The 14,396-nt window shown below is 41.0% G+C and overlaps 1 protein-coding gene across 6 annotated transcripts in view; it reads right to left on the bottom strand.

Annotated features, from left to right (window-relative positions):
• znf438 (zinc finger protein 438) overlaps window positions 1-14,396 on the bottom strand; it is a 217,389-nt gene that overhangs the window by 73,856 nt on the left and 129,137 nt on the right. For all 6 annotated transcript variants that reach the window (XM_078537755.1, XM_078537741.1, XM_078537743.1 and 3 more), the window contains one exon: window positions 8,220-8,302. In XM_078537755.1, the coding sequence (XP_078393881.1) occupies window positions 8,220-8,302 (83 nt within the window). The remainder of the gene's footprint in view (window positions 1-8,219; window positions 8,303-14,396) is intronic.

Raw genomic sequence — 14,396 nt, 5'->3', positions numbered from 1 at the left:
CTACGTATTGCTCACTATTGTTTTAACTCTTTCAATATTTTTCTCCAGTTTCTCTCTCTATCAGGTCCATCCTTGCTCTCACATGGTTGACTTTTTCCTCATCTATAGCTTTGCTCTGTCGTATCTGTTTCTCATTCATTATCTTAAACCATATTATGTAATGATCTATGTTCTCGCTCTCTGATCTGGTTCATTCCCCGTTACAAAGTCAAGTAGTGTTTCATCCTTATTCGGATTTCTTATAAATTGGGCAGAAAGGAGCCTTGTACACATGGTAAAAACTTCATCCCCCATCTCGCCTTACAATCCTTCTCCAGGCCAGTTTATTAATGGAGGTTGAAATCTCTCATGATATGATTCTGACTTTTTTACTAGCTTCCACAGATTTACCGACATATTTGTCCTTTCACTTCATTTCCAATATTTGATAGTCCATGGCATACCTTCCTCTAATAACATACCTAACGCTTCCTCTCCTTTATCTCAATCTTTATGGGTTCTTTTCCTGTCAAATGAAATCAAATAAATCACTGATCTGCTCTTCATGAGTAATATTAAAACATACAAATTATTCATTAATTAAAAACATAAGTCACGTACTCCACTCATACACCCTTCACATCTCAAGTGCAATATACCTAATTGGTGCTTTTAATCTTTTTCAATTTAAGTGACTAATAATTTTAAAGGTTCCAAGCATGAAGTGCATTTGAGTGACCACATTGGTTTAACTTTAAAAAAGCACAGTAAAAATTTAAGGTTCTGGTACAAATAAGTGGTTGATTAGAAAAGAAAAAAAAAAATCACACCTCATTGGACAGAATTTTCTGTCTGTTGGGCGGGCGGGCCCGACCCAATCTCTGGCGGGCGGGGAGCCAATCCCCGCCGGAGAAGCGGGCCCCGCCACCATTTTACGCGCTTCCTGTGTGGGCGGTGGTGGGGGGGATTCCCCAAAAGCGAGTGCACTCTTTCGCGCATGTGCATGAAAGAGCGCACATCCGCCTGAGGCTAAGTGCTGCCTCAGAGAGATCGCTTGCACATTGTAAAAGATTAAAAATAGAAAAGAAAAAAATACCTAACATGTCCCCCTCATGTGACAATGTCACGAGATGGGACATGTTCATAATGTACACTATAACTTTATTAAACTTTTTAAAGCCCTGCATGAAATCTCATGTTTTTTCAGAAGCCTGCCGGGGCTCCTGGCCTGCCCCACCAACCTTAAGGTTGGACGGGCAGGTCCTTTAATTGTTTAAATGATCTTGTCAATGGCCTCAATTGGCCATTGACAGGTCAACAGGCCCGCAGCTAATTTTGCTGCGCCCCCACCTTCCTGAAAATTTAAATGGGGCGGGATGACGTCGGGGGTTCCGCCCAACGTCATCCCGCGTCATTTTACGCGTCTCCGAGTGGGCCCCACCCCCTGCTCACCGATGGCAAAATTCTGCCCATTGTGTTTTCCTATGAAATGGTTGGTTAAAAACATTGTCATTTTTTTCTGGGAGACGCTACAACAACGCAGTCAGCATTTCCACCTAAGTATCTTCTTTACATCACTGTCAAATCAAAATATTCTTGTTTAAATAGGAACCCAGAGACAAATCATGCTAATATTTGCTTCTGCTTCCATTTTGCAAAGTAGTGGGCTAGAACACTGCTTCTGTGAGGAATGCACAGGATCGTGCAGCACCAAGTCTAAAAGGCCCATTGAGATTCAATCCCTAGGCAGTGTTGAATTTGCATGAGTGTCATAATTTGTCTTGGGGTCACTGAGCTAGCAAGAGGTGGGGGGGGGGGCGGTAGAGGAAAGAAAATCTCTGGTCACTACCAAACTGTCCTGAATAAATGTTATATGTGGGGCAAGCATTGGGCTCACCTTTGATGGCTAGATAACTGATGAATGCACCAAAACTCACCAACCAACATCACTTCCAAAGAACAAGTATGTGGGGCCTGTACAAGAGGGTTGCCTCTACCCTCAAAAGGACTTCACATGAGATCCAACTTTCTGAAAAGGTGTGGTATAGTGAGTGGGGAAACCAGAGGAGGGAATTTTTATGATCAGAGGATACACAGAGCAGTGCTGTTCATCTCAATTGATGGAATTTTAGTCTCTTCAGAGCTAGATTGTCCAATCTCAGTCAAGGTTTTTGTGGGTTGTTGGTTCTTACCATAAAATTTCCCTCTATTTGGCATGGATTACCATAAAATTAATAGCTTTAGAGATCCCATTTAATAGCTGGTGTAGGAGATGGCAAATTTCACACTGATGTAGCAAAAGGGGCTTTTCAGAGGTCGGGGGTGGGGGCTGGTTAAAGCATATTGTTGAGATACAGTAAAGGGAGCAATACGATGCATCAGCCAAAGAATTTTTTTTATTATTCATTCATGGGATGTGGGCTTCGCTGACTGGGTCAGCATTTATTGCTCATCCCTAGTTGCCCTAGAGAAGGTGGTGGTGAGCTGCCTTCTTGAACCGTTGCTGTCTATGTGGTGTAGGTACACCCACAGTGCTGTTAGGAAGGGAGTTCCAGGACTTTGACCCAGTGACAGTGAAGGAACGGCGATATATTTCCAAGTCAGGATGGTGAGTGACTTGGAAGGGAACTTCCAGGTGGTGGTGGTGTTCCCATCTATCTGCTGCCCTTGCCCTTCTAGATGGTAGTGGTTGTGGGTTTGGAAGGTGCTGTCGAAGGAGCCTTGGTAAATTCCTGCAGTGCATTTTGTAGATGGTATACACTGCTGCTACTGTGCATCGGCAGTGGACGGGGTGAATGTTTGTGGATGTGACGCCAATCAAGCGGGCTTCGTCCTGGGTGGTGTCAAGCTTCTTGAGTGTTGTGGGAGCTGCACTCATCCACGCAAGTGGAGAGTATTCCATCACACTCCTGACTTGTGCCTTGTAGACGGTGGACAGAATGCTCAACACTGGTGCAGAAAATGGCAAAATGTTAAATTCCTTAACATAACAAGAGAAAGAAGAGAGCAATTTTCTGGCAGCTTAAGAAACAACAGTTTGACTGCCTTCAACATCCAAAACAATTGAAATGTTGATTGATAAGCTCAAAATGCAACAAAATGAAAAACAAAAATATAGGTATAAAAACAAAAAACTACTGTGGATGCTGGAAATCCAAAACAAAAACAGAGTTACTTGGAAAAACTCAGCAGGTCTGGCAGCATCAGCGGAGAAGAAAAGAGTTGACGTTTCGCGTCCTCATGATTAGGAGAGCGGTGAAATATAAGCTGGTTTAAGGTTGGAGGTGGTGGGGGAGAAGTTGAGGGGGGTGGTGGTTGTAGGGACAAGCAAGCAGTGATAGGAGCAGATAATCAAAAGATGTCACAGACAAAAGGATCAAAGAGGTGTTGAAGGTGGTGATATTATCTAAGAAAATGTGCTAATTGAATTCAACAACTTTAGATCTTAAACTCCCTCCCCCCATCCCCACTCCATTTCTTCCCCCTCCCTTTTGTTTTTTTCAATAATTTATGGATTTTTCTTTTCCCATCTATTTCCATTATTTTTAAATCTACGACTAATACCTTGTCAGTCTTTCCATCCCACCCCAACTAGAGCTGTACCTTGAGTGTCCTGCCATCCATTCTTAATTAGCACATTTTCTTAGATAATATCACCACCTTCAACACCTCTTTGATCCTTTTGTCTGTGACATCTTTTGATTATCTGCTCCTATCACTGCTTGCTTGTCCCTTCAACCACCCCCCCTCAACTTCTCTCCCCCGCCACCCCCCCAACTTAAACCAGCTTATATTTCACCCCTCTCCTAACTATACTCAGTTCTGCTGAAAGGTCATGAGGACTCGAAACGTCAACTCTTTTCTTCTCCGCCGATGCTGCCAGACCTGCTGAGTTTTTCCAGGTAATTCTGTTTTTGTAGCAAAAATATAGGGATGATTTAACCCCCCTGTGCCTGACAATAAATGCCATATGTGTACGATAATAGAGGCAGCCTTCTGCTCTCCGCTACCCGACTCAGCTTGGTATTGCTTACATGTCAGCTGCTATTTTCACTCCTGGGTTTCAGTTGGTGTGCGAAAATTTCAGTCCTGAAAATTTCAACTTGCCCAGCAACCACAGGCTATTGGGAAGGTCATGTAGCAAGTTCCAGACGTCCATGGCCCTTTGTGAGAAAGATTGCTCCTTGATTTTACTCCAGCTAGATGATCTATCTCCAATTTTAGATCATGTTCTTTTGTTCTGGATTTCCCCAACAGCAGAAATAGCTTCTCCATATTTACCATATCAAGTACCTTTATCAGCTCTCAAAACAGCACTCCGGATGGGTTCTGACCAAGGCTCTGTACAGCTGAGGCAACACTTTTGAATTCCAATTCCATTAAGATAAAGGTCAACTTTCCAACAGCCCTTTTGAGGATCAAAGGGGTGACTTAATTTTTGATGGCTTCCTTGTGGGTCAGGAGGGGCAGGCCTATGTAGCCCCAGAATTCCCCAACTCCTCCCTCGATCGCAATCGCATCCATCCTGCCCCGATGCACTTACCTGACCACTCACCCCAAAAGGCAAGAGAACAGGGGCCAGAGTTAAAATTGGGGCTTATCATGTTTCTACCCAACTTAACGTGACATCTTTTTTGGAAAAACAGAATAATCTGAACCTTTCATCTCACTGTACAGCTTTATATAACAAGGACAATTTTTTTTTTTAGCTTCCACTAAACAAAATGAGTTTTCCAGATTAATATGATCCAAGGAACTGAAGACTGCTTACAGGTTTCAGCTATTTACAAGGTTACTGCAATGGGCAAATGTTTACATGGGAGTGAACAGAATTCAGATTAACCACTTACACATGCACAGCGTGCAAAACATTCTAGACTGTTATGCCAAACACATGCATAGGTCACTGAGGTTTCTGCAACAGTTGTTACTAGGCACCCATTCCTCCAGTTTCTGAATTTCCTCAGTTGGCTTGGCAGCCCCCAAATCTGCTCAGACAGATGCACAATACAACTGTCACGAAAATGCCTCCTGTGCAAACGAGCTGCACGTATAGCAGAACAGATCTGCTACTTTTGAGTTATCAGTTTACTCAGTAGAATTCTGAGTCATACAAGGAGAAATGTAAACAGAAAAAACAGCTGCTCTGCCAAGGTAGCAGTTTTCAGAGTCAGTGTGAATGAACTGATTTAATTTGCATCTTGTTATGAAGGGGCCAGATCTGCATCTTTTCTCAACTGGATTGAATTTGAATTGAAAGGCTCAGTGAATGGGGCATAGCTACGTATTTAATGAAGACGACCATTCTTGTACCAACTTCCACTGCCTAGGACACAGATGTCATTAACATGCAACCTGCATGCTTCAGTTTACAAGCATCTATTTCCTTAATTTCTCTCTCCTCCTGCCCCATTTTCAACAGGAAACAAAGCAGTTATCCAAGAAATGTCTGCATGTACTGTATTTTCAGACAACGGAAATGGCAGAGGAAAAAAAATCAGCAAAACACAAGCAAAATTATTAACACTGTGTAGCAGCCAAAGATTTAAATCTAATCTCTACTCCATCAACTTCGAAACTTATTTAACTGGTCCACTGGAAATATTATCATATTCCAGAGGCCAAGCAAAAACACAAACAGCATCAGAGACTATCAGGGCCTATATTTAAAGGTTATGAAGTTTTATCAGCATCTATAATCACAGGGTCATTCCATGCATATTATTAACAACAAGTGGCAAGGCACTGTCACCTTCAAAATTTAGACAGAATTTAAAAAGTCAGATTGCCAACACTTGTTCAGAGGTGAAGAAAATCACTCCTGGAGGCGACTGCTGTTAATACTTTTCACGGTTGGAGAAGCAATCTACACAACTTTAAGCTGCTCTGTTGAGGGATCATATTTTAACAGCAAAATATGCGACTGTAGATGCAGACATTAAAAAATACTGGGTTTTTTTGTGGTTTTTAAAAAATTGGTCACCTTCCAGCAATGTGAGCAATAATTTTACTCCAAAGGCAGTCTAACAAAAGGTCAAAAATTGCAAAAGAGGGAAATTAACAACAAAATGCACTTTATCACCTGCATCAACATTGGGGTTAGTGTCAGAGGACTGCAGCATTACAAATGTTACAGCCCTGTTTAAAAAGGGGAAAGAGATAAACCTGGCAACTACAGGCCTAATGTGGGGAAATTTTTAGAGGCAATAATTTGGGACAAAATGAATTAGCATTTGGAAAAATATGGGCTAATAAATGAAGCCAGCACTGATTTGTTAAAGGCAAATTCTGTTTTGACTCACTTGATTCAGTTCTTTGGTGAAGTAGTGGAGAGGATTGTCGAGGGCAATATGGTTGAGGCTACATATTTACACTTTCAAAGGTGTTTGTTAAAGTACCACATAATGGATTTGTTAACAAAATCAAAGCCCATGGAATTAAAGAAACAGTAGCAGCATGGACAGAAAATTGGCTAAGGTATAGAAAGTAGAGGGTAGAGTCAAATAGTTGTCTCTCAGGGCAGAGGAGTATACATTAGTGTTCCCCAGGGGTCAGTAATAAGACCACTACTCATTTTAAGTATATTAATGCGCTGCATTTGGTAAAAAGGTATAACTGCAGATGGTGACTATTCTTTCCTTCTCTAGGGCCTGCAGTTTGACGTGATGTAAGTCTTGCATTTTCCGAGAACCCAGAGTGTCATGCTGGCATGTATATAACTGCTGACAGCTCTCAACATATCCAGCTTGGATGGCCCTAAGGCCCCAGGTTAAAGGCAGTGCACCTGTACAGTAAAACCTGTAGGAGGTTGTAAGTGAGGCTAACAGCCTGCCTATGTCAAACTAAATCTATTCTTGACTTGCAAATATAAATAACTGCAAGTGTGGAAAACTATAATCTGTTGGATGTAAGGCTAGACCATATTCCAACTGATATCAATAGCTTGCTTTGGACAGACAGCAATGGAAGAAATGGGTTTCTGATGTGCCACTAGGCCCCAGGTCTTCAACTTGCATTATGTCTTCCTCAACCAACACTAACAAAAGCAAATTATTCTTTGACATGAATTTTATGGGTGGACAATAAGCTGAAGAACTAAAAGGATTTTTATTGGTTCAATTAACCTTTTATTTGAACAAAAGAAATGAGGAAACGTAGAGTGAGTCACTGTGATAATTGCAATGCTCACAGGATTGTTTCTATTCTTGTGCAACCTGCATTGGCACTGTCAGAGAAACAGCAAACCTGGAATGATGTCAGATTACAGGAAATCACAATCTCCTGCAGGGAAAGAGATTATGAATGACAATCTAAACACAACAGCATTCAGCTATTCCATAGCTGGTTTACAATTACTGTACTAAACTTGCATTACCATGTAAACATCTGTGCAGATGTTACCAAAACGAAGAGCAGAACTTTAACTAATAAACATTTTGAGTGATCAAAGTAGCAACAGGCAAAGGGTATTCAGATTAGTAAAACAGGCTAGTTTAAAGAGTTAGCAAATTGAATTGCAATTTGGCAATGATAAACTTCAATTTAAAGTCGATTCAAAGTTACTGGAGATGCCCATTTCGCAATAAAAGCTCAGCTTTCAAAGGCTGTATTACAGTTCACCAGTATAGGCACTAGCCATTGGGCATCTCTCCACATCTAATGTTAGCTGTTCCCTCTATCTGGGACACTGATATCACACATGCAACAGACATTCTGTAGCTCAGAAGGATCCATTTCCGGCTCTGCCATCTCCTCCGTTTCATAAGTATTATTTGTGAACACTTAGAGGCAATGGAGACTCCACAAGTTCCATGCAGAACCATGATACTGCCAGATTCAACCCTGGTTAGTTCTGAGTTGACTTATCTTAGCAGGAGCAATGATGTGGTTCTACAATTAGACTCAGCTTTCCTATGTTAGGAAGGAAAATTAATCTGCAGTGCCTGCTTCTAAATGTCGTCTAGCAGCCTGTGCTAAAAGCGTACAGCTGGATGTCATATAAAGACAGGATCAAACTTGGCTGTAACATTCACTCTGCTCAAGTTAGTGTCATATATTACCTGTGCAAGCTTACAGAAAAAGATACAGATGAATAAGGCAGCTAAAATCAGTACCCTCAGGAGAGAGGAAATGAGGGAGACAAAATTAGCAGGGAAAAGAAAATAAATAAATACCAAATTAGTTTTAATTGGATTTTTGACTGCATTGCTCTTAATATTTCAATAGTTCTTGATACCAACTTCGTCTCATTTTGAAGAATCTCTTTTCGGTCAGACGCAGTTGTAGTATCTTCTCTTATGTGATCTTCATGCACCTTTCCATCCTGCCACAGGAAGACAGATAATGTTAGAAATGAATTTGTTTTTCACGTTATACACTTGGGTGAATAAAGGATGTGCAATCATTGTTGTGCAGTATCACAAAGTGGTAGAAACAAGAGTTTGAGACATGACTACAGTCTATCATGGTCACCAAGGGCCAGCAAGTCTGAGCAAGCTCGGGGCTTAACAACTGCAAAAATGTTGTACAACTTGCTTTCCAGTAATTAATAAAATCAAACTACCTGCTCATCCTGACTTTTCCTTTTAAAAAAATTGCCCTTCCATTTCTGACATTTTTTTTTTATTCGAAATTACCTGAACAACCTGAGTGATGGAGAGGGACTGAAAAGGAGTGGGTGGGTGTGGGAGGGTGGAGAAAGAGAGAGTCAGTCAGAGACAGGCAGACAGAAACACAAAGAAAAAAGTATATGCAATGGCTTTTTGAAGTGCAATGATTGTTGTTGTAGGCAAATGCAGCAGCAATTTTGCACAAAACAAGATCCCACAAACAACGAGATGAGTGACCAGTTAATTCGATTTTTATTTTGGTGCGTAGGGTAATGTTTGTCATGATTGCCAAAACTGCCTGCTCTATTTCAATTATTGCACATTATTTTCATGCTCATTGAGAGCCACCAACACAAAGACGGGACTTTGGTCAGTCTCACCTCCAACAGTGCAGCATTCCCTCAGTACTACACCAAAACATCAGTTTAGGTTATCCCACAATGGAGTTTAAATCAACAATGCTTTAAATCTGAGAGGGGAGGTCATCAACAGAGACACGGATTTCAGAGGCGGATAATTGTAGTATCTTTGCCGTTGCGTTCCCATGTAGCTTTTCAACATGTTGAAGCACAACAGGATAATGCAAAATTAATACAAATTATTCATGAGGTTCCAGTTAGAATGTATACAAGTCCAGGTGCTCAGTTTAGAAAGGATGCCAAAAAGCCGTGACAGGTACAAAAAGAGGTTCATTATGATAAGAAGGATGAGAAGCTTTTTCAAATAGTGCTACTGGTTATGTTGGCAGGCAGTTTTCTGTGGACTTTGTGGCATGCGCATATAGAGCAGTTTTTTTGATACAAGAACCTAGAACGTAACACTACACCCACAGATTTCTTCTTTCCCAATTAAAGACAGAATTTTTGTTACTGTAAAGGAATTGTCATATTTTTCCTGATATTACTGTGGGATACTTTAAAGCAGGCTTATGTTTTGTGTGCGTATGTTTGTGTGTGTGTGTGTGTGTGTGTGTGAATAATTTAAATAAACTGCAGACCATTAGACTGCAAGGTTTGAATCGTCAAAGGGGATAAGTGTAAAAAATAGATATTTGAAATGCTAATGGACGAGCTAAGTAAAATGGAATTTGCCTTTTCAGATAAGGGGAGAAGTTGCTGGCTTTTCAAAGGAGCACAGTAGGATGTTTTCAACTGGTAAGATAAATAAGGCAAAGTTATTATGTTTATTTTTCACGAAAATGCTGGCCAGAATGACAACTTAAAATATTTTTATATTCTGGGAAAAGCAAATTCCAAAGACAGATGGTAACAATGGGATTTACAGATCGAAAAGGAGTAAGTATATTTAAAGAAGGATGGAAAGTTGTATGGGGTGTGGCCGTGTGAGATCTTGAAAGGTCAAGTGTGTGAAACAGACTTCTGGAAAAAGCCTCTAGTCACCCTGGAGAAGTTCGCTGTTCTAGTAACCAAGGTTTGTTCAAAGCCTTTGGAGTTTCACTATCAAGTGAGGGGGAGAAAGCTGTGAAATATCTCCCTTACAGCAACAGTGGGTGCTTGTGGTAATTTTGCTGGATGTTTTATAGATTAAGAATCTATTTTGGACTGCTGCCAGAAAGGGTGTGTAGTTGGGAGTCTAGTTAAGTAGAAGTTATGGGAACTGTTATAAGACTAAGTAACTGTGTAACAAAAATCTTGTGTGTTTATGTTTTTCTTTTGTTAATAAATGTTCTAATTTAATTTTAAAAAGGTGGTTGTGGACTCATGACTTCTGACTTGAATGCACAACCCTTCTCAAAAAAATACAAGTTGCAAAATCGTTGTGATAGCATAGCCAAGTTTCCCTCTGGGATTTGGTCATATCATAACATTAAGTGCTGATGCCATTCACCTCGCCAGGGGCTTTGGCCGTTCACTTTTAGAGTGAACCTCCTTGAATGCTGAAGGGGCTCTTCAGCCTTACTTCATTCAATATAATATCAAAGATAGAATCTATGAAACTGGGTATCAAGGAGCGAGAATTGTCTCACTATTCAAGAGCAGCACAACTTTACACCTTTCTTTTGGCACGCAGATGAAAATATAATCTTTTAAATGACTATTGCAGCACTTAAGATCCTTGTCAAATTCTGCTCGACTGGGGTAAAATAAAACAGCTCATCGACATTCAAAAGCACATACAAATGCAATATTTCTGGCATGACAAGCTGTGCAAAAATAAACCCGAGAGTTCTCCTGCATTATGTCCTTCCTGGTCCAAACTGTGCATAGGAGGGAATATCAAAATGTTAAATTTGAGAGATAGGAACAAAACAGTATTCTTTTTGTCCAGTGTTATCCAATTTTCCTCCGGCAATTGAATATTCCTCCATTCCTGATTAAATTAACAACACGTTACATTTGAAAATCGTTCAAAAGTGTGTTCAGTCACAACCCAAATGTTGGAAGTACTTCAATCCCAACTCTGGTCCACACTTTTAATATCTTTTGGCTGAGGCCCTGTTTGTCACATGACATAAATGATCCCCTGGCACTTTTCAAAGATGATCAGGAGATTTCACCCCAGTGTGCTGGTCAATATTTTTCCCTCAACAAATAACACTAAAACAGGTGATCTGGTCATTAACACACTGATGTTTGTGAGGCCTTACTGTGCACAAACTGACTACCATATTTCCTAAATGAAAACAGTCAATACACTTAAAAAATTATTTTATTGCTGGTAAAGCATTTGGGACATCCTGAGAACGTGAAAGGTGGTTTTTTCCCCCCTCATTCGTCCATGAGGTGAGTGTGTCACGGGCTAGGCCAACATTTGTCATCCAAACCTAACTGCCCTTTAGAGGTTGGTGGCAAGCCGTTTCTGGGACTGCAGCAGTTCATCTGATGTAGGTGCACCCACAGTGCTGTTATGGAGGCAAGTTCTAGGGTTTTCACACAGCAACAGTGAAGGAATAGTGATATAGTTCAAAGTCAGGATGGTATGTGGCTTCAAAAGGACAGGTGGTGGTGTTCCCATCCATATCCTGCCCTTGTCCTTCTAGTGGGTAGAAGTCACAGCTTTGGGAGATTGAATGAGGCTTGACAAATTTCTGCATGCACCTTGAAGATGGTACACACCGCTGCCACTGTGCATCAGTGGTGGAGGAAGTGAGTGTTTAAGCTGGTGGATTGGGTGTCGATCAAGCAGGCAGCTTTATCATGGATAGTGTCAAGCTTCTTGAGTGTTGTTGGAGCTGCACTCATTCAGGGAAATGGAGAGTATTCCATCACATGCCTAATTCAAGTCCTGCAGATGGTGGACAGGCTTTGGAGAGTCAGGAGGTGAGTTACTGTCCGCAGAGTTCCCAGCCTCTGACCCTCTCTTGAAGCTCCAGTATTTAATGGCTGGTCCAGTTATGTTTCTGGTCAATGTTAATCATCAGGATGTTAATGGTGCAAGATTCAGTGATGGTAATGCCACTGAATGTCAAGGGCAGATAGTTAGATTCTTTCTTGTTGGAGATGGTCATTGCCTGACACTTCCGTGGCACAAATGTAACTTCCTTTTATCAGCCCAAAATTGAATGTTGTCCAGGACACGAGTTGCCCTCGGGAATTACTGCAGCGATGTCCTGGAATTGAGGTTATTGGCCCTCAACAACCACAACGATCTGCAACTGTGCTCAGTATGACTCCAACCAGTGGAGAGTTGCCCCCCAACCCCGCCCCCCACCCCAACTCCCATTGACTCCAGTTTTGCTAGGGCACCTCGATTCCACACTCAGTCAAATGTTGCATTAATGTCACATCTCACCTCAAGTTCAATTCTTTTGTCCACGTTTGGACCAAGGCTGTAATGAGATCTGGAGCTGAATGGCCACGATGGTACCCAAACTGACCATCGGTGAGCAGGTTATTGCAAGTGCTGTTCGACAATACTGCTCTTGACACCTTCCATCTCTTTGCTGATGATCATGAGTAGACTGATGGGGCTGCAATTGGCCAGAATGGATTTGTCCTGCTTTCTGTGCACAGAACATACGTGCACAATTTTCCACATTGCCACGTAGATGCCAGTGCTGCAGCTATACTGGAACATATTGGCACTATGGAGCACAAGTCAAATAAACACAAATTCTTTCCTCTTATTCCTTTTTGTTAAGAGTAGCAATGTTTATTGTACCCACAGGGGTCTGTACTGGGGCCTCAACTTTTTACAATTTACACCAATAACTTAGTTAAGGGGAGTGAAGGCATGGTAGCTAAATTTGCAGATGACACAAAGGTAGGTAGGAAAGTATGTTGTGAAGAGGTTGCAGATGGATATAGATAGGTTGAGTGAGTGGGCAAAGGTCTGGCAAATGAAGTTTAATGTGGAAAAATGTGAAGTTGCTCACTTTGGCAGGAAGAACAAAAAAGCAGAGTATTGCTTAAATGGAAAACGGCTACATAATTCTGAGGTGCAGAAGGATCGAGGTGTTCTAGTACAGGAGTCACAAAAAGTTTGTATGCAGGTGGCTAATGGAATGTTATCCTTTATTACGAGGGGATTGAACATAAAAGTAAGGATGTTATGCTTCAGCTATACAGGGTATTGGTGAGTCTGCACTTTGAATACTGTGTGCAGTTTTGGTCTCCTTATTTAGGGAAAGGTGTAAAGGCATTGGAAGCGGTTCAAAGTAGGTTTACTAGAGTGATACCTGGAATGAGTGGGTTGAATATGAGGAAAGGTTGGACAGACTGGGCTTGTTTCCATTGTAGTTTAGAAGAGTGAGGGGTGATTTGATTAAAGTACACAAGATCCTGAATGGCCTTGACAAGATGGCCATGGAAAGGATACTTCTTCTTGTGGGTGAGTCCAGAAATAGGGGGCAGTGTTTTAAAATTAGGGGTCACCCTTTTAGGACAGAGATGAGGAGAAATTTTTTCTCTCAGATGGTTGCGTGACTTTTGAATTCTCTACCTCAGAAGGTGGTGGAGGCGGGGTCATTGAATATTTTTGTTAAGGCAGAGGTAGATAGATTCTTGTTAGGCAAGGCAATCAAAGGTTACCGGGGTTAGATGGGAATGAGGAAATCGAAACACTAGATGATCAGCCATGATCTTATTGAATGGCGGAGCTGGCTCGAGGGGCCAAATGGTCTACTCCTGTTCCTATTTCTTATGTTAATTATAATTAGAATTGAAGTCCAATCACACGCTGAACACAGCAAATGCAGCATGTCCTTTTTGTTACTTCTAATGAGTTGCAATTGTGCCAATTTCTTTCCTTACTTTGTAAAAAACTTCAAACGCAACCAAATCAATATTAGTTACAGGCACAAATACTTTATGACAAGAGTAATAGTGAATCAGAAACTAAAGAATGTCTAAGCAAGACAGTTGTATAATTACAATGAAGATGCATGGGTAACTTTAACAGGCTCCGCTGCTTGTACAGAATCTCATTAAATATGAGCACAGGGCAAAAACCAGGGCTCAACCCATGTTCATTCCTTGTGAAGCTCTGCACCAGCAGTGGAACCTTGCAATTCTGGTCTTATAATTCTTACATATATCTAAAGAATATACAGTGAGGTGAAATCAGGAGAATATTTGCAAGTTTTAACACAACCAGTACTTGATTCACACTCATTCCCTTGAAAATTATGAATATGAGTTCAAGGCAGGTTTGCACATTAAGAAGATAACTTTGTAAGGACAGAAAAAAATTAATGCCATCATCAGGCTACTTACAGTACCAGCCAAAACCCAGTTCTATCAAATATCAAACTGGCTTGTAACTTGAGACCTTCTGCCTGAACTATAAATTTGGTTTATAAAATTAAAACTGAATAAAAGATTTAAATTGCCCCATTTTTAGTAAGGA

Source organism: Cetorhinus maximus, chromosome 3 (assembly GCF_964194155.1).
Source record: "Cetorhinus maximus chromosome 3, sCetMax3.hap1.1, whole genome shotgun sequence".
Taxonomy (NCBI): domain Eukaryota; kingdom Metazoa; phylum Chordata; class Chondrichthyes; order Lamniformes; family Cetorhinidae; genus Cetorhinus; species Cetorhinus maximus.
This window is presented reverse-complemented; position numbering and strand designations above follow the sequence as displayed.